This window comes from Tinamus guttatus, unplaced genomic scaffold, assembly GCF_059628265.1.
Source record: "Tinamus guttatus ecotype Peru unplaced genomic scaffold, ASM5962826v1 Tinamus_guttatus_pri_ptg000470l, whole genome shotgun sequence".
Lineage (NCBI taxonomy): Eukaryota > Metazoa > Chordata > Aves > Tinamiformes > Tinamidae > Tinamus > Tinamus guttatus.
This window is the reverse complement of record NW_028289004.1, coordinates 3,298,744-3,319,227: the sequence shown is the minus strand read 5'-3', so window position 1 is coordinate 3,319,227 and position 20,484 is coordinate 3,298,744. Positions and strand designations below refer to the sequence as shown.

General features: G+C 41.0%; 1 protein-coding gene across 1 annotated transcript; it reads left to right on the top strand.

Moving 5' to 3' along the window:
* The first annotated feature begins 2,448 nt into the window (after positions 1-2,448).
* KLHL15 (kelch like family member 15) lies at positions 2,449-19,358 on the top strand. Its single transcript, XM_088532758.1, has 3 exons — positions 2,449-2,534; positions 9,777-10,488; positions 18,248-19,358. The coding sequence occupies exons 2-3, from the start codon at positions 9,784-9,786 to the stop codon at positions 19,355-19,357; spliced, it is 1,815 nt and encodes a 604-aa protein (XP_088388884.1). The 5' UTR covers positions 2,449-2,534; positions 9,777-9,783; the 3' UTR covers position 19,358.
* Positions 19,359-20,484: the final 1,126 nt, after the last annotated feature.

The window sequence follows — 20,484 nt, the reverse complement described above, 5'->3', positions numbered from 1 at the left end:
ACGGGAAACCGCCGGGCCTCGGTTTCCCCCTTGGGAAAGGGAGGGGGCGTGGAGGGGGGAGGTTCCCCGTCGCTAAGGCCCTTCCTTATTTTATATTATCGCGGCGGGAAGAGCTTAGAAATGTCATCGCTTCGATGCTGTGGTTAAGAGGAAGGGTAGCCCTGCTGAAAAGAGTTTCTTCGTTTTTTTTTTTTTTTTTTTAGTTTCTCCTTTTTTTTTTGAGGCATCTCTAACAGCAAGAAAATGTCGGTTTGTTTAGCACAGGAGTAAGCAGGCATGAAGCGGTAAGGAAGATAGGGTTAAACATTAGGAGCAGATGTGGTTGCGCAAACTAGAAAAGAGCACACCTCGTTGGATGTCAGGACAGCTTGTGGGGTTCTATTTATTTATTTACTTATGTTTTACAGGAAAATGTCGCTGCACGTGTGAGTAGTTTTGCTGTCCATCTGCCTAACAAGCTGTTGAATTTCAACCTTTCTCTTGTTGCTGTCTCTTGTAGGCTGAGTGCTTAGTGGTGTAGGGACATAAGACCCTGCCCCAAGAATGAACCACTTGAATCTTTCATATCAAACAGCTACCCTCCCCCTCGCAAAAACACCAAGTGAATGTGTTTTTCAGATTTGGGGACAACATAAATGCTTTAAAAAAGAAATAAAATTCCTGTTATACTGATGACAGCCAGCTTAGAAATTTAACAGAGACTATGAGACAAAGGCCAAATTCCCAGGGAAATCAAACTTTCTGCTTCATGGAAACCTCTTCTTACAGGCATAGAGACTATTAGAAGACAGACTGTTGCTACTAATAGGATTTCTTCCAGTGTAAGTAACTGTTATGTCAAATACATCCACATTTGTCAACACTGTCTTTGTATACTGAAACGTGTGAAGGTTCTCAGATGTTCCATGGCTAAATGCTTGGGTGAAAAAAAAAAACCAACAAAAAGTCCTGACAATTTTGGAATACACAATGACAGGATTGAAATGTGATGATGGGAATCTGTACAAGATGGGTATGCCTTGCTTAGCAATGCTTGCAACCTCCAACTTTCACAAATGCTACTATGCCTACTTCTTCCAGACACTAGACTGGTGCAGGAGCTCTGCTCGAAAAACCTAGAGCAAGTAACAGTGCCAGCATTCCTGTTTTGAACAAATTAGTATGAGAATATGGCAAGAAACCGTACAGTGCATGTAATAGTGTAACCAGTGGCCAACTGCGATTTACTCTGCAACACCATAGTTCCGTACAGACTGCCCCCAAATTAATCTAAAATCTAAGCCACATGAAATAATATAAATATAATTGGTATGTGAAATATAAAAAATAAATTTCGTATATACTTTTTCTTCAGGCTACAAGATATGTTACAATTATTTGATAAATTATCTCACTTCTAGGAAAAACAGCAGATGCTTTTGATCTTTCTGAGGTGCACAAAGTATGATGGGAGCATGATGCAATACTTGGTTATAGTTGCCTGGGCTTCTAAGCATGTAAGATCACTGTTTTATGAAAATGAGCTGAGTTAGTAGACTGTGTACTAAATAGCTATGTAAATTATACAGTAACAGTCTACAATATAAAATTATAGAAACTTTTTTCACATTTACGAAGAGCATTTATAAATGATTTAATTATTGCCAAGAGCTGTTAGACACAAAAAATACACAAACCGTTTCTCCTACTTGAAAAATGAAATTATACATTTCACATGTTCTGAGATAGTCTTTGACTCCCAGTATTTTTGTGTACTCTTAACTATAAAGAAAAAAAAAACTGAAGACATATGTCCAATAGAGCAGGATAAAACCTCACATTTTTGAGGAACTGTCAAGTATATTATTCATATAGCTATAAAGTAAATAAGGTTAAAATACACAAATTAAGTGGCAGATAGTGTAATAATACAGCTGAAGTGCACTTAGGTCTGTAATTTTAGGGTGATAGTTTCATTTATGCGAGTGGGAACTACCTAGCAACCAAGACTTTAAGATACTTAAAAGAGAGGTTTCCATCCAAATCTCGATGTGTGTTAGTGCCAGCTAAGGAGCTGTTACTGACACCACCCGCCACGGCCGCGGCTCAGCGTTACCAGTGCAGCGTTTTCCGTGGGGACATTGAAGTTATGCCCATTATTTTCCCCGGGGACAGGGTCGGGGGCCGCCCCGAGCGCGGGGAGGCGGCGGTTACGGCCCCGCTTCCCGCGCCGGGAGAGGCGCGGGAGGCGGCGGCGGAAGTGACGGGCGGCGCGGGCGCCCGCCCGCGGCGGGGGAAGATGGCGCCCACCGGCGCGCGGGGCCGCGCGGAAGGCGACGGGGAGTGAGCGGTCGGGCCGCAGCGGAGCGGGGGGAGGAGGAGGGAGCGCGGGGTCCCCCTTCTTCCTCCTCCTGCCGGCCCTGCCTCCGCTGTCGCCCCTCTCCGCAGCCCCCCGGCGCCTCCCTCCCTCTCGGCCGCCGCTGCAGCCGCCTTTATGTTACACGGAGGCCCCGCGGGCCCAGCGGGAGGAGCCGCCTCTCCGGCGCTGCCCCGAGGTACGTGCCGCTGGGGGCGGCGGGGCGCCGTAACGGCCGCCGCGCCGGGGAGGGGAAATACGGAAAAAAAACCAGGCAGGTCAGGAGCAGGGAAGTTGCTGGTGGTCCCTCTTCCAGCCCCGAGCCCCGTCCCGTTCCCGCCGCTTGCTCGCCCGCGGGGGCTGCGGGCCCTTTTTTTCACCTCCTGTCTGTTTTTAGCTGCCAAGCTGTCAATCTGCAGGGTGGGGGGTGTATTATTTATTTACTTATTTATTTTGGAGGGGAACAAGTATGCTTGCGATATATTTAGTTGAGATATATTCAGTTTCAGCCCACTGAAAAAGGAGGTTGGTGTTCGGCAGTGGCATGGAAAGCAGTGTGTCTTGGACAAAAAAGCATAATCTTATTAATATCTTTTTTTTTTTTTCCAAAATGCTACCATAAAGTATTCATCAAGCTGACATGAATTAACAGGTAACAGCAAAAAAGGTCAATGAGTTGTAAGGAGAAGCTCAATCATGTTGAAATTATTTTGCTAAAAGAGTTTGATTACCGCCTATAATACATTGACTTTTTACTAAAATGCTGAAGTTTTTCAGTGCTAACAGGCCAAATGCTTCAATATGAACAACCAGGATTTCATTTTAACTGTTGGTGGTGAAATGCTTGCTGTTTATCAGTAGAAAATGTGGTTTTCTCAATAACTATATTTTGAAGATCAATATTTAGTGATAAAATGTGCTTAAATTTAATAACATGACTCGTTACAGAAGCCACCGGTATGTATACCAAAGATTGCCAGCATCCAAGATAGGGTGGACACGTTCTCTTTGAGAGCACTGGTTCTCAAATTCATCACTGCCATAATTTACTACTTAGGTGTTAATGATACAAATTTTTCTAGATGAAGGTTTTTTTTTTATCCTTATGAACTGTCACTGCTTAGCCTAGTGACAGAAGAACGTTGGAAGAGCGTTGCGCTCAGCTTGCTCTAGATACCGGAGCACTTCTGTTTGTTTGTGCAGGCGTACCCATGGCAGAGTTTTAGCCAACTAAAACTATGTCAGGTGTCTGTGAAATGCAGTTACATCATCCACATGATAGACCTTAACTAGGGGAAACTAGTGAATATCTTCCAGTAATGTTAAATCACAAAGCCAAGTTTAGATGTAATTAGGTATTGATCAACTTCAGCTCGTGGGTTTGCCTGGCAGTCTTAAAAATGTTGAGCACATGCTTTCTTTAAAACCCTTTTGATAATCATCTTAAAGCTTGATTTAATGGCCCATCTGGGGAGCATATTTTGTTCTCTGATGGCTAGTGTTGTAAAGTGGGAGTTTTTTGACATAATCCATGTGTACTCATCTAAATTCAACATATGTTAAAACTAACTGTTGAACGGTATTTAAATTTTTTTTTTTTTTGCTATTATAACATGTTTAGATACTTTCATGCAGAAAAACTAAATTGGGTTATATCCATTTTTATCGACGCAAAGCAATACAGGTTGAAAACAATGTCCATTATAAATATATGCAAATGGCAAGTAGCGGCAATCTGCTTTGAGCTAAAGGCTTTTCCAAAGAAAAAGAGGGCATTAGTGGCATTCCCTGCGGAGGCTGCTAAAGACCATTTAGCAGAGTTTCGGCGTGCTTGAAGTGTGAGGTATAACCGCACTAAGCCAAGACAAAAATCCATTTTCAGCTTTAGCAGGTTTGTTTGTAACCGTTTCTGACAGCGCTTCCAGTGTAGCCGTAATGACCTTGCAAAAGTTGACTTTTATAAAAATGCTGCTGCTGTTGTAAACCGATTCAGGTAGCTTGGAGGTAGCAATGTGGACAGAATTTGCAAGAGGAGCTATCAGATCCCTGCAACTAAGAAAAACTTGTAGGTGAGGCAGGTGCAGTTTTCAGAAGTACCCAGGTCTTAACATTGAAAGTTTTTGACATTTAGCAGCCTAATTCCTTTGACTGCCAGTGGGTGTTAAGCTCTTAAATCCTTGCTTCTGGAGTAATTGATTATCTTTGGAATTCTTACCTAGGGTTCACACCAAGGACTTCTCCCACCATACTAGATAATACTGGGGTGTTTCAGTTCTTGATTTATTTATTTTTATTTTTCCTTTCCCTGAAGCCTAGCATATTAATAATAATAAATAGTATGCAGAATCTTGATGTGATCTTTACATCTGCTACAGTTGGAAATAATGGGGCGTTTTGATATCCACTGGTCACTGATCATTCTCACTTTTAATTCCCTCTGCTGCTCTTAGTGAGGAATTGTGATGGAAAAAATGGTGGTTTGAACAAGGTTTAATGGTTTTAGTGTCAAACCACATACATAAAGGTGTAATGTAGAGATAGGTTATTTATACTTCAATCATTGCACCTTCCTGTATTCAGAGGCGTTATTTTCAGTGATTAATGTGTGCATTTGTGTTTTGCTTGTATGTCCAAAACCTGAGTGTTTCAATCTTCCATACATATGTATAAAATCTTTCTCTGGGAAAGCAACCTATTTGTGCAAGCGAGTGCTTGTTTTAACAAAACTGGGGACACAGTATTCTGCAGAAAGCACTTTTCGTTATGCCTAACTAAATCACATTTATAGTGGCTGTAAAATTTGCATTTAAGTGTGTGCGTTTAATGGACAGAGGGGATAGATGTAAGAGATTACTGTATTTAATTTTTTATACTTCTACTCTGTGTTATGAAAATATGGTTCTGTATGTCTGACAAAATGTAACTTCTGGGTACAGTGTTTTAGTAGGTTAGAATTTGGTCAGTTACATTTACACGGACACTCAGATTTGCTTTGAGGAAAGTAGAATGAACAAATACTTTGTCATTTGTAAACATGGGAACTTTCTAGTTCTTTCTCAGCTTCTCAAATGAGTTATTAAGAAAGAGCAGTAAAGGAAAACCAAAATCCGCCTTTCGGCTGAAGTGCTGGAGTTGGTCTTGTGAACATTTCTTCCTAGAGGAGTGTGTTTCTATCCCTAGAAAGTGCATAGAAGCCTACATAGAAAATGCAGACATTCTTCCATTCAGGGCACGCTTTCAGGAGTGCTGATTTTGGGGCAGATTTTTAAAGCAAACAAGATGTGAGCCAAATGCATATATTTCATAACTTTATTCTCAGCAGCCTGTGCGTTTAGACTTTGTTGCTTTCTTTTGTGACTATGAGTTTTAGATGCCCTGAGGAAAAAAGTTCTTGTTCAGCAGGAAAAAGCAGTCTGGAACAGGGTTTTCAGACCTTTATTACATCTGCAGAATAAAGATGAGAAACCAGTGTTCCAAGAAAATGTTTTTCCAGTCACAGAGAGTAGACTGTGTAATGCATTATGTGCTAAAAGGGAAGAAATGTCAGGCTAATAAGGATCAGTGTATCTCTTTTTTAGGTCTTTTCAGCAGAGAATTTTACTTCCAGTGCTGTGTTACACTGGTCAGCTATAGGATGAGCAGGACAGTGGGAAGCATTAACTTAGATTTTTTTTCCTCCCCGCTTTATTGTTTAAACACTGATTTTATTTTTTTCTTCCAGTTTTCTGATAGAACAGTTTATGCTACATGTCTTCCTTAGAATCAAATACACTGTCATGATTTGCATGGATGGAAAAAATCTCTCTCTGAATTTTGCACTTTTATTGGAAGTATATATATATAAAGAAAAAGTTATTGCCTTTTGGGAAATTGGCTGTAGCATTAGAGTGGTACACAGAATGATATCTAAGATTGCAAGTGCATGTGCGGGAGAAATGAGATAGCTGTACTTTAGAAAAAAAAAAGACTTAGTTGGAGAGATTTAATTTTGTATTTCTTTTTAATATTTAAACTACCTTTTGACTGGAGACATTAGCTATAGATGGAAATATTTTCAGTAGTTTATTATTGTATGCCTTTAGTGGTCTAGTTCCAAGTCACTGTATTATTTTAACCTCTTTATGTTTATACACTGGCCATATGTTTTTGTGATTCAGATAAAAATATATAGTATATGGCTTTAGGCCAACAAGGGATATTTATGGTTTTTATTTAAAGGGAGAGGACAAATCGCTTCTCTGTCTTCAATCTCAGGTTTCTGAAGTTTCATTACCTAGTGGCGTGGAGTAGTCTCATCAATTTTTTTAGCTCTGCTTAAGAATTTAATTAAATGCTCCCTGATGTTTGTGAGGCAAAATATGTTGTCATTGGAGACTGACTATTTGCATAATAATATAGTTAAAAAAATATATAAGGAGAGAGGTGAACAGAGGGATTAAGTGCCCAACCCCCCACTTTTTTAGCATGCTGCAATTGTAATTTTGGAGTTGGCCACTTTATGTTGACAGTGTAGAGTTTTGTGGGACTTCTGGTTTCAATGTATTTTTGCATAAAAGCCATTTTTAGCAAGATGCGAAAATTGGAATCCCTGCCTGCCACATTACTTATTTGTCTTGATAGATTAAAAACTTTAAATGTTTCTTATTTCTGAATTTGTCTTGTTATATTACTATTTAATCAAAGTTAAATGAGTGATTGAAAAAAAAAAAAAACAAAAAAACAGAAAAATGCAAACTCTTAAGTAAAGCACCTTTATAATGTTTTTTGATTTTGGGTATATATGTATATATATAGATGGGTTTTTATCTTTTCCTTAAATATGCTCTAAATGTTTCCTTCAGGGTATTTACTATGGTACAGTTCACTGTACTATTTACTACAGTTTGTCTCTGCCCATCTTCACTTGCCTGTTTAAGGCCTTCTAGAGGTATACTATATAAAAGTTAATTTCTCTCTTATTTGCAGAGTACTTATCTTTTTCTTAAGTTACTCATGGAATCGTTATGGTTGAAAAAGAAGTTCAGGATCTTCGAGTCCAACCGTAAGCCCATTCCCACCGTGGCTGCTAAACCGTGTCCCTGAGTGCCTCACCTACATGTTCCTTGAACTCCGCCAGGGATAGTGGCTCCAGCCCTTACCCAGGCAGCCCGTTCCCGTGCTTCAGCACTCTTCTCGCACGGAAATGTGTGATGCCCCACACCTCGTGTCGCTTAGTCCAAGCCCCCAGGGTGCCTTTGGAGCTTCTTGGTGCTGTTCCTTTATACAGAAGCTGCGTTCAAGAAGCTTCTTCCTTAAGATACTGTCACCTGTGTGAGCCGTACGATGGGGCCATTACTCCCAGATAATAATAGGTGCTGCTGCCTCATTTCTGACATTCTTTTCATCTCTATTCATCTGTTGCTGCATTTTCCTGTTCCTGTGCTTGCATGTACTAGCTCTCCTCATGTTGCCTTCTTGCCGGTTATCTTGGAAGTGCAGCCGAGGGGAACTTCTCCGCTGGGCCGACAGAGAGTCCCCAGGGATCTTTGATCCCCCTTGGCTGATTTCAAGCAAAACTGTCTTGGATTATGTCAGGTTACTGTGTATCTTATGGAAATGGGTGGCCTGTGACTGCCAGGCAAGTGACTGCTAAATCTCCTAAAGAGGAAATGCTGAAGTAGGAGCTCAACTATTATTAGACATCAGAGAGCTGGGGGTGGGAGGGAGGTGTTAAAAGTGCTTGAATGCAAGAAAAGCTAGTGTTAGCACTTACCTTTTTCTTGATACCAAAAAAAATCTATTAGCAAAATTTTGAAAAAAACCAGACGTTGTTGCTTCCGCTTCAGCTAGTTTCTTGCTCCGCTTTGAGGCGGGAAGAGTTAGAGAAGTGGCTCTTCCTTTGCCTGGCAATAAAGCGACTGGGGTGTTGGGTTTGTTCTGTTGCTGCTCCTCCCGCTTTTGGGAATTAGATTTTTGTTATAAAGCCCTGATTTTCTGGAGAGCGTGTGCCCGATGTGAGCTCTCTCGCACGCCAAGCCTGACAGCGGGCTTGGAAAGCACGGGAGCAGCGGGGGGGCGGCTGCCAGCACCCACTCGCCGCCTCGGCCTGCATGGGCGAAAGGGCAGCTCTGCCTCCGTTCTCCATGGTGCGCAGGCTGTGTTAAGGCTGCGGATGATTATCTCCTTAGGGAGTCTCCCGTGCAAATGGCAGCAGCCACTGAAGCTATGAAACCTGGAGCGCCAACCTGGAACCGTTTCGGTGTCACTTGCTCTCTTACGGTTCCATAGCTTTGGAAGTTAAGTGTCTTAAATGTGCTAATGTTAATATTATTTGATCTCTCTTATACAAGTTCCCAGTTACACTACATAACTCTCTTAAATTGCTATCAGTTATAGGAAAATCAGAGTGTAAAGTGTTCAAATACACAAATAACTGCTCAGGTGAGCGTTGAGGTGTAACTTAGCTTAAACAAAAATGGTAGAGCCAATTCTTATAGCTAATTACTGCCCAGAGGTGCCCAGCTTGCTGTCCTTTCTTGCCTGTGTTCAAACATGCGATGTCCTGCCCTTGAGCAGTTTCTCAGTGGTTGTCTTTACAGAATACTTCCTTCACTTTATCAGTGTAGGGTTCTGCAACATTTTTCATTTATTTATTTACAATTAAGCTGCAGTTTGCACTTTGAAAGCATTATCCATCTGAAAAAAATGTTCTAATACTTAATATGCAGTTAAGCTTGACTAAGTCCAGGATACAGTAGGGAGTATTGTGATCTAATCTTTTCAGTGCTTTCTATGAACTTTAGTATTTTGTGTTTTATAAATCTCAATACCCAATAATTTCCACAATGGGCAGAAAAAAATAGACTATGTTGTTTTACAGAAAACTGTAGCACAAGAAATTAACATTTTGGAAGTGGAGAATACTTTCTTAGAAATAACTTGCAAATAAATCGATGTGTTGTAAAACTTGAGTAAAACTTAGTTTGGGTAAAGACCTACTGGTGCTTGTTTCTGAAGTTAAGGAGCTTCTGTTTTCCTTCTGATGCCTTTAAAGTTCCAAGATGGGTGTTTTCTTGTTATCTCCTGAGATAACTCTTTAGAAGAAGTTAGAAGCAGTTGGGAAAGGTGTGGGGGAGAATTATGACCAACTTTTAGCTGAATAGTCATTATCTAACCAGCAGCTAGCTTGAAGTGCTAAATCAGTTTGTCATGATCTTGTACTTACTCTTGTTCATTACCCTTTTCTTTAAAAGCAGAAGATTTTGGGGTGGAGAAATATTTGCACTTTGTATTTTAAGTTTTTTCTTAAGTTGATTTTTTTTAAGGCAGAAAACAAAAGGTGAAAATTCTTGTGTTAGTGAAAGTAATTTTGATTTGGATTTATCTGGTCAGGAAGGACTTGTATTGTATTTGCTCTTAGAAATAACAATTTATTTTTATTTTTATTTTATTTTTCCCCCAGGTGATTCATGGCAGGGGACGTGGAAGGGTTTAGCTCCTCCATCCATGACACCAGTGTCTCTGCTGGATTCAGAGCACTGTATGAGGAGGGATTGCTTCTTGATGTCACACTTGTCATTGAAGACCACCAGTTTCAGGCCCATAAAGCCCTGCTTGCCACCCAGAGTGATTACTTCAGGATTATGTTCACAGCTGACATGCGAGAACGAGATCAGGACAAAATCCATTTGAAAGGTCTGACAGCTACAGGCTTCAGTCATGTCCTCCAATTCATGTACTATGGAACTATTGAACTGAGTATGAACACTGTTCATGAAATCCTTCAGGCTGCCATGTATGTCCAGCTGATAGAGGTGGTAAAATTTTGCTGCTCTTTTCTCTTAGCTAAGATCTGCTTAGAAAACTGTGCAGAAATTATGAGACTTTTGGATGATTTTGGTGTAAACATCGAAGGAGTCAGGGAAAAATTGGACTCCTTTCTTCTAGAGAATTTTGTGCCGCTCATGTCCAGACCTGACTTTCTTTCCTATCTGAGCTTTGAAAAGCTCATGACTTACTTGGATAACGATCACCTGAGCAGGTTTCCAGAGATAGAGCTCTATGAAGCCGTTCAGGCTTGGCTGCGCCATGATAGAAGACGCTGGAGGCATACGGACACCATCATTCAGAACATCAGGTTTTGTTTGATGACACCATCCAGTGTTTTTGAGAAGGTTGGTGCATTTGAAAAGCAGTAGACAGGATTCATCATTTAGCTAGGGCAGCATGCCGTTAAATAGGTAAGATTCCCAAGCCTGTTAGGAGCGACAAAAAGACAGCATTTATTTTTCTAGCCTATCTGTAGAAGATGAACATCCCAAGGTCATGTCATCTAAATGTTAGAAAATAGTACGTAGAGTGACTGGAGAGCAGGTAGGTTTGCGTACGTGCTTTTAAATGACTTCTTATAGAAAGGACCTTTTAAAATAAGGTCACCTGTATAAAGTTTTATTTCAGTCATTTTAACTCTTTCCCCCCAGTTGCTTCTTGATTTTTTTTTTTTTTCTCCCCTGAGATTTTTGGCCTGCATACATTCTGCAGGATGTGTGTGCGGGATAAGTGCTAGCGATATAATCAAAACAAACAGAGTAACTGTAGATTTCACATGTACTAAGTACAGGACTTCTTTTATTTACAAATGACAACTAGCACCTGCTGTTAGAAGAGCAGGTTGGATTTTGCTGCTGCTGTTGTTTTTTCAGCCCTTGTGCTGTTATGCAGTAGTTGGAAGTGAGCCCTGATCTTGCAGTTACGTTGGTAACTTGATCTTACACTTTGCACGTAATGCAATCCAAATTAGCAGTGCAAAGTGTAAATAACTTACCTAAGTATCCAGGAAATCTTTTCAGCATGTGATTCAATATTCAACTGAGGTATGTGTTAGGAGGTTAAAGGAGAATTTGCTCTTTCTGCTGTTCTGTTGAAACATAGAAAAAAAAACATGATGTTCCCTAGCTCCTGGGAAGCCCAGAGTATTCGTCAACTATTGAGAACTGCAAAATGCATAAGTAGCTCTCCTGCAGTCTGGTTATATAGAGGCATTCAAATTGGTAATTCTCTTATTTGTCCTGTTTGTTTTAACAAAAATGCTGATTTTGTGTAATCAGATGTAACATTGACTTGTGTATTTTTGATCTGTCATCGATTTAGTAGGATTTAAGTATCTTATGTTTTTGTTGGGCTTCTTAAATTAATTTTCCATACTTTTTTTTTCTTCGGTATGTAGTGAATATACACATAAGATTGTATTGCTTTTAGTGGTCTTAGTAGCTCCTAGTTTATGTTTATTTGTATTTTAAATCATAGTAGCTTCTAGTTTATGTTTATTTGTATTTTAAATCATAAAAGCTATTCATTAATTTAGAGATTAATGCTTTTTTACACTTTTTTGTGTGAATTGAATACAGGAAATGATAATACTTAAAATATATTTTCCTATATTAGCTTGTAGACAAATAAGGACCTAAGTATGTTTTAAAACAGTGATGTAATATTTATATTCAGTTAATTCATTTCCAACTAGTAAGAGAGCAACTCTGCAACATACTGTGTAATGTTGTCTTTTTAATAAAGCCTTTATTATGTAATTTAAGGCCTTCAGTAGATAAACCAAGAGGATTCACAAAGTGTTCTTTCTTAAAGGCAGTCAAATAGGGTAAGATCCATGTGAAAGAGGCTGCCTCGACTCCCCTGAGTTTTTGGGGTATGTGTTCCAGGTCGCCTTCACTGAAATCTCCATAAATGGGAGTGAAAAAGTGATGTTCATCTTCAGGATTATGTTTAGGTATAACTTTGGGAGTATTTTGCTTTTCACTTTTGATCCTGGTACCTATCAAACAACCACATAGGTACAACTCTAGGAGAGAGGTCATTTTCAGCATTCAAAATTATGTACCTGCATGGACAGCTTATCCATTAACTATATGTGGCCAGAGGGAGAAGCCAGCGTAGTTTCTGGAGTGCTGCAGAGGTAGGGAGGCTCAGCACGGGAAAGCACTGTTCTGTAAGTGCCGCTTGTCACTGCAGCTAGAAATGCGTTCATTTTAGGGCACAGCTAGAAAGCACCGAGTAATTCAACATGACAAATGAAAAGTTTGAAGCTAACGTAAGAATATTGGCCTCTTACTTTTTAATAGCAGGATGCATCTGTTAACCCACAGGAGCTTGAAGAACAACAACTGCCTGTGTGTAGAAGGGGGGAAAAATATCAATAATGGTTTTCTTGGAGATCCTGAAGCACCCAGGAACCCACCCTTTTTTTTCAGCCTGCAAAGGGTAAACTCCTGTCTGTACCAAAAATACACTGAGGCTGACTTTTATGGTTCAGGGAACTCGGTATTAGCTGTACACTCACTTGTCATCTGCACTCTTATGTAATCTTGCTAATACGCATTTCTGAGATGCCTGTCGTAGTATATAAATAACTTACATAATTTAATTTTGCAAGTGGCAGTAAGGATTCTTTTGGCCTTTTAAGCCTTTCTTTTTCTTCCTTCATCAGTTTCTTTCTTAAACAGATTTATAGCCTTAGCTGTTTTTGCATGTGAAAAGGAATAGAGTGACTCTGGGTTGATACCTCAAGCCTGACGGGCTTTGGGGTGCACAAGAGCAAATGTAACCTGTTTGCTTGCTCTGTCTTGGAAGAGCTGTCTCTGAAATATGAACAGATACTGCTGTTACTCAGCTGCCAAAATAGATGTTTGGGGGAAAATGGTAGGATAGATGAGGCAAGGTTTTGGGGAATGGTGAAAAATAAAGGAGAAGGGCACATGGAGAAACACAACTTCCACTATACGTGTTACACCCTCCAGTATTTGGGACATATTCATAGCTCTGTAAATCGTAAGGGAAATTAAAGGGAAATTTAACTAAATCATTGAGTTCAGGTCCCTGCTGTTTCAGGTGATCATGTCATGTGATTTGTTTTCACATAGTGATCAAGATCCCTTCCTTTTTTTTTTTTTTTTTTTTTTTCACTACAATAAAAATGTTGTTTTAGAACTGCTCTCTCCTTAAAATTGGGAAACTTTTCCTAATGTCCAGTCTGCAGGGTTTGTTATGACTATTCCCTGCTGACTGATAAATTCCCAGTTTAAATCAAAAACTTTGGAGATGGACAAACATCACATTAGTCAGTCCAGCTTTTTGCATCTTATCTCTTCCTGTGTCCAGAAGTTCACTTTTGAGAAGATGGCATTGTAATTTTGTCATGCTTATATCTTTTTGGTTTTCTCTTTTTTTTAAAAAAAAAAACTTAAATGCCTAATAATTCATACATATAAAATATTTTTCTAAAACTTTTTATTCTGAAGCTCTAAGAAGTGTCTAGTGGGTGAGATTAGTGGGTTCTTCCTTACCTTATATATAGATACTGCTCTTGACAGTCTTCTGCCTGACAGTCGTTGCTGACTTACAAATACTTCTAGTAAATCTGTGTGCTGAATATCTCAATTCTAGCATACAGATTGTTGACTCCACGCTGATTTGAGAGCTCTCTGCAGTTAGAATACAGCTTGATTTTTGATAATTTCTCTTGCTATTCCTTCTTAGAAACTACGTCAAAGCACTCAGTTTGAGGGTATTGTCCTTGCTGCAGAGTCTGTGCTTTCCTTTATCTTCTCTTTCTGTACTTAAGCTATAAAACAGCAAGTGATTTGTAAGGCTTGCAAAATGTTCAAAGCCCTATACAGGTACTGACTGATTTATTTCTTAGTGACCGGGGAATGTAAGTAAATAATAATCTAAATTAAGAAAAGGTTTCCTTTTTTCCCCCTATATTCACTGTTAGGTACAGTAGCTTGTCCCTTGCCGTGTATGCTTGGTTACAAGGTGGTTTAGGTTGTGGTTATTTTGGAGGCATACATGTAACTTCAGGTATTTGACTGGCTTGGAATAAGTATGTTTAAAATTATAATGTTTGCTGTCAGGCTTATAACTGTGCTTAGGATATGCCTAGAAATACGTACATGTGATAATAATATGGACTCCTGTTACAGGACTGATGGATTTAGACTTTTGATTACTGTTAATCTACAGCAAGACCTAGAGTTTCCCCCCTGCCCAAGGAGAAGGAGCAATTGACTCTCTACAACTCTGACAGAACTTGTCTAAACTCATTTAAGAGACATGACATGCATAGCTTCTGTGTTCTTTGAGTTTTAATTGAATCACTCATTCAGAATTAGCTGCTTTAGAAAACTGAGAGCACAATTTTATAACCTTTAAAATACTTAAGTGGCCACTTATGTGGCTAGAGACAATAGAGTCACTTTTAGGGCATACAGAGTTTTTCGTGCTTTATTTTCCAGTTCCACAGTAGGAGTCAGGTTCACATATCTACCCTGAACTATAACATGTTAAGATTTAGCTGCAGGTTTGCAAATAATAGTCAGGCACTTCAAAGTAGTTTTGAAACTGGATTTGCATAACTGTTTTGAAGAAAAAGAAAACATGAGGAAAAAAATGAAGAGGAAATGTTTTCATGAAGAAAGCATGAGATGCATGCAGGGGATTATTTTTTCAAATTAGAAATGTAAAGGCTTACATTTTGACTTTCTTTTTTCTTAGACTGTAGATGAAAAGATCTTAAACTTGTCCAGTTGCTGTGACTGGAAAAGACTCCATGCAATGCAGCAGGAAAATAGGCAGTGATAAGTCGCTTGAATTTGGGAAGTCAGAGATTTTTACTGAGGTTTTTTTTTTTAACCTAAACAAAATGAAGATGCGGAGGTGCAGCCCATCCCCAGTTTACTGTGGCTCAAGGGATGCTGTTGGCTTTGGTTGGATCACCAGGTCAATACCCATCTTACTGGTATTGACTACTCGGGGGATGTGCTTAGAGGGTTTCTAAATTTCATTTTAATGGAATGACCTGCTGCTTCCTTTGGTTTTGCTGGTTGCTGCGTGTGTAACTAAAAGGCTCGTTGTGCCCAGTGGCCTTGGTGGACTGCTCAGGGAGGTTTGCGCTTCCCCTTGGGGCGCTGTCTCCCTCGTGGCTCTTTGGGGAGTTCTTGCATTAATGCAGTGGCACCGCAGGCCCTCTGGAAGAAGATTTTAGCTAGAAAGCTGAAGTGTGCAAGCATGCTGTGGGGAAGTATGCGCCACTATTGGTGGCTTGATCACTAGTCATCCTTTAATATCCTTTTTTTTTTTTTTTTTTTTTGAATAAGGCTGGGGGTTAAAAAGTTTCAGCTTTGAAAATGTTATGAAGCACTAATATTTTCTGTCAGCTTGGAGCTGAGTGGATATTTGTTCTACTTCAGGATTCACCATAGTTATTACATGTTTCTACCTATGAAGTGTTTTGCCCAAACTTGTGAGTGTTCTCTCTGATTTAGCACCTTGGTTATTAGGAGAATGTGCCTTTTAGAACTCCTTTGTTTTAATTTTATAGTAAAAACCGGTCTGCTAGTAACCGCTGAGATGTTTATTAGTCTACTACTACTCGTTGCTAATAACTGGTAGTGGCAGAAGTCTTCCTTTATAAGCTGAGAGACTTTGGCATATTTTGGGTATCAGACAGACATCTGTTGCCACAAAAGGTTTGCTGTGGGCCATGTTCTTTAATGTATTAAAGCTGAAGTATATGTATAACTTAGTTGGCTGTGTTTAAATACCTAGATTTAAAACCTCCTTCCCTTTTTGATTAAAGACAAATACTTAAAACTCCGGTAAAATTATTCCAAAGGGTAGGTGTGCCAAGGCTTTTCCTTAGCAAATAGGATTTTCAGGTAGTGGTGGGAGATCACCTAAAGACAGAGGTGAAGGTGAAACCCTCCTCCCTTTGCCTTGTGCAGCCTCAGCTGAGGGCGGGAGCAGCCCCTGCCCTTTCAGGCGGCTGGGCTTAGGGCAGGAGACGGAGGCTCTGCTTTGGTGTCCTTGTCTCCATCAGGATAAGCAGTGCTGAACTGCTGAGAGTGGTCCCTGCTCTGGAGAGCTTGTCCATGAAGCAGACTGTGTTTCTCTCTGCCTGCCTCCTGGGTGCAGTTGGGCTGCAGAAGTGCAGGAGCAGAGTGGCGAGAGGCGCGCTGCGGTGCTCCCTGCCAGGGGAGAGTGCTGCACTGGGTGCACAGAGGCAGGAAATACTGCTGCTGCTGTAGGATTTGAACGGTGATTTTGAGGACAAGGTTACTCACTCCAAGTGCTTCATATCATTTTAACTTGATGTGTATTTTTTCATTTTTTCTTTCTTTTTTTTTGTAGTAATCCTTATGACTTTCCTTTTTTTTTCCCCACTCAATTTTTATAAGCAGTGTTTTGTGGTTTTTTTTCTCTCTCCTCTGCATGTTTTTTGGCATTAACGTTCAGTCTTTTCAGACAGGTGAGGCATATGGATTATTCTAACACAAGAAAATACCTGCTGTGGTGCTTCTCCTGCCATATAAACAGATCTGTGGGGCTCTTACGGCAACATAAATCTTTTATTCTCTGCAAGAGCTGGGCTTAGCATACATACCTTATAAGCATTTTACTGAGGTAAACTTTTGCCCCGATCAGCAGAGTATAAAAAAGTTGAATATTATCCTGAGAAGAATTCACAAAGCAAATGTAAGTTGAATTTCTGAGCATGAAGACAGCAAGTGATTAAAGTCTGGATTGTAATTAATGCGTGAATAGCGCAGAAGGTATATTTGATATAATGGCTTGTATTAGTCTATGTGTGTGAAAACCTTGAACTATCCCCGTGTGTGTCAGGGGTGCTCCAGGCCCCTCTCCTTTGGGAAAGGGCACAGGAGCCCACGGGAGGCAGAAGTCGCAGCAAAGCTGCAGGTGTCGTCTCACGGTCTGGTCTGTCCTTGAGATGTAGGAGTGGCCTCACGTTTCTGCTTCAGAGTGTTACGCCCCTGATTAAAGCTGGTGGGAACTAAAAGCGTTTGGACCATTTGAAAGCAGCCCAGCTTGCGGGAAAAATGCTGAGGCTACTTATGAAACCCGATGAAGGGTTTGAGGGGTTAGCAGTAGCTGGATGTTTTGTTTGGAAGCATAATTCAGAATGCTACAGTAGACACCTACACTTCTTGCATGGGTAGAGTGACTCACGCTGACGCGGGGGCTGCTGCCTGGCATTGCCTAAATGAAAACGTTCACTGTCTGTTTTTGAATTATCTCGGGACCTGTTTCATGAACTCGAAATAGCTCCGAGAGTAAGAAAGGTTCCCAAAAGGTAGAATCTTAGTCATTACTTTAAAAAACTGAGCAGAGTTAACTCTTTTCAGGTTGTGAGATGGGGAGTGAAAAGGCACTCCCCTGTTGCAGGGCAGTTCAAAGGTGGTAGCTGGAAGCGGAGGTTCAAACCCGCCTTTGCCAAGATGCCGCTAAAATGTGCAGCCAGGGCAGCATCTCCCTCCTGGCCAAGGGTGTGCAACAGGCCGTGGGGATGCCAGGGTAACAGCCGTCGTGCTCAGCATTTTGCGCAGTCTCCTGCTCGGAAGGAAGGGCCTTGGGCACCCTCCTTGTCATCCCCTCGCCAGTGGAACACTGTGAGCACAGCCTCCAGTTTGGGAAATCCTGCTGGTCTTCGCTGTGAGAATTCAGCAGACCGGAGTAGACCTTGGTGAACCCAGAATAAGCACGTAGATGTTTTTCCAAACCTGGGCAGTAGTGCATTTTTAATATAAGAGTGATATAAGTCTTTGAAGGGAGAAGAAATAATGATTTTTGACCTTGGGAATTTCAGTCGTGCCTTAATCCCACCTAAATCCAGCATGTGAGTGTCTAGCTGAAACATTAGCTCCTGCTGTCAGTCACTGGGTTGCCCTCTGGCTTGTAGATCATTATAGTTCAGTTTGACCATCCATGCACAAATGCAACTGTTCTCAAAGCTTATCCACCTGAAACTAAGTATAATAATCCTTTAACGACACGTACTCATTTAGGTTGTTCTGCATTGTTTCTCTTTGTCACTGTTTTAATATCTTTTAAATGTATTCATAGGTAAAAACATCAGAGTTTTACCGGTACTCCCGGCAGCTGCGACACGAGGTTGACCAAGCCATGAATTACTTCCATAGTGTTCACCAGCAGCCTTTGATGGAAATGAAATCAAACAAAATCCGCTCTGCCAAGCCCCAGACCGCAGTGTTCAGAGGAATGATAGGGCACAGCATGGTGAACAGTAAAATTCTTCTCTTGCACAAACCGAGGGTCTGGTGGGAACTGGAGGGTCCTCAAGTACCTTTGCGACCAGACTGCCTGGCCATTGTGAACAACTTTGTGTTCCTGCTAGGCGGGGAAGAACTGGGGCCGGACGGGGAGTTTCACGCCTCCTCCAAGGTGTTTCGCTACGACCCGAGGCAGAACACGTGGCTGCGGATGGCAGACATGTCTGTCCCGCGCTCCGAGTTTGCTGTCGGAGTGATCGGGAGGTACGTTTACGCGGTGGCTGGCAGAACCAGGGATGAAACATTTTACTCGACTGAGCGGTATGATATTACTGAAGATAAATGGGAATTTGTGGATCCTTATCCAGTCAATAAGTATGGACATGAAGGGACTGTGCTCGGCAACAAGCTGTACATCACTGGTGGAATTACATCCTCATCAACTTCTAAGCAAGTGTGTGTCTTTGACCCCAGTAAAGAAGGGACGGTGGAGCAACGCACAAGGAGGACTCAAGTGGTCACCAACTGCTGGGAGAACAAATGCAAGATGAATTACGCGAGATGCTTTCACAAAATGATTTCGTACAACGGGAAGCTGTATGTCTTTGGGGGCGTTTGTGTGATCCTGAGGGCCTCCTTTGAGTCCCAGGGGTGTCCTTCCACGGAGGTGTACGACCCGGACGCGGACCAGTGGACCATCCTGGCCTCCATGCCCATTGGGAGGAGCGGCCACGGCGTGGCTGTCCTGGACAAGCAGATCATGGTGCTCGGAGGCCTGTGCTACAACGGGCACTACAGCGATTCCATCCTCACCTTCGATCCAGAGGAGAACAAGTGGAAGGAGGATGAGTACCCCAGGATGCCCTGCAAGCTGGACGGTCTGCAGGTGTGCAGCTTGCACTTCCCTGAGTACGTCCTGGAGCACGTGAGGCGCTGCAGCTAGAGCGGGGAGCACCGGCCGGGCCACGGGGACACGGTGCCCTCGGAGGCACGGGCAGTGCGCAGAACGCTCTGGGAAACGGGATGCCCAGGGAAGGTACCGAGTCCGCTAGGAAAGCCAGTAGCGGGGCTGGTATGGTGAAAGTGTCTTGGTTTGTTTGCTTGTTTTTTAACAAACAGTTGTAAGCAGGGGAAAGAAAAATACCTATTTTTTTCAGTGTGCTTATTTTTTGGTAGCATTTTAAGTCCCGTCCCGTCCCCCCCGCTTTTTCTTTTTCCTTCCTCCTCCACCTCCTCCACACCACTCTGCTTCTGAAATCATTTGAGCTTAACAGAGTATCTGTGGAAGGAAAAGGAGGACTTTTCTTTGATCCTAAATTAAAAAAAAAAAAAGGAAAGGGAAAAAAAGAAAGTAGAACTCATGAGCTGTACCAGGGTGCAACCAGACTTAAAAAAACAAAACTAAACGGTATTTTATGCTGTCTTTGGAAACTTTTCCCATTAATTGCCAGCTATTCTCAATTCTGCTGGCCATTTTTGTTTTCGCTTAAGAAACCTTTAAGGATAATCCTAACCCCTTTGCATGATTCTTTTTCCTGGTTTTATATAGTAGTACCAGTAAGTCTGCCAAAATGCAAATTATACATTTTCTACTAAATTGAAAATGAAACATTTTTATATTCAAAACACTATTTCTGTGCTGCCTTCTGTTGTCTGCATTGTGTTTGTTGGTGGCAAAATATATGCACACACATGCATACACTGTAAAGTCTATATATAAATGCATCTTTTTATGTGCAGTTAGGATATTATATTTTAACTAGTGCACAGATTCAGCCATATCTGTTGAATTTTAGGTATAGTATTATTCTTTAATGAGCTAAATAATTAAAAATTCTAAAGTGACTGGAGGCCTCGTTTGGTATCAAAGTATCTTATCTTTAGCATATACTGATTGATTCAGTAACTTTGAATGCTATATTGATGCTACGTAATGAACTGTTGATAATTTGTTATTTTATATATAATTTTTTTAAAGTAAATATATATTTCCTCAGTTTCTTTTACTTTTTGAATGTGTTGCCCTTTTTTTTATGAAAATTGAAAATGTCAATGAGTAAATGCTGAACA

What these genes read in the sequence shown, in the direction of transcription:
- KLHL15 (XM_088532758.1), top strand. Translation starts at nt 9,784, where the DNA reads ATGGCAGGGGACGTGGAAGGGTTTAGCTCCTCCATCCATGACACCAGT. An exon ending in CATCCAGTGTTTTTGAGAAG is followed by an intron (nt 10,489 to 18,247) that starts GTTGGTGCATTT and finishes ATGTATTCATAG; the next exon opens with GTAAAAACATCAGAGTTTTA.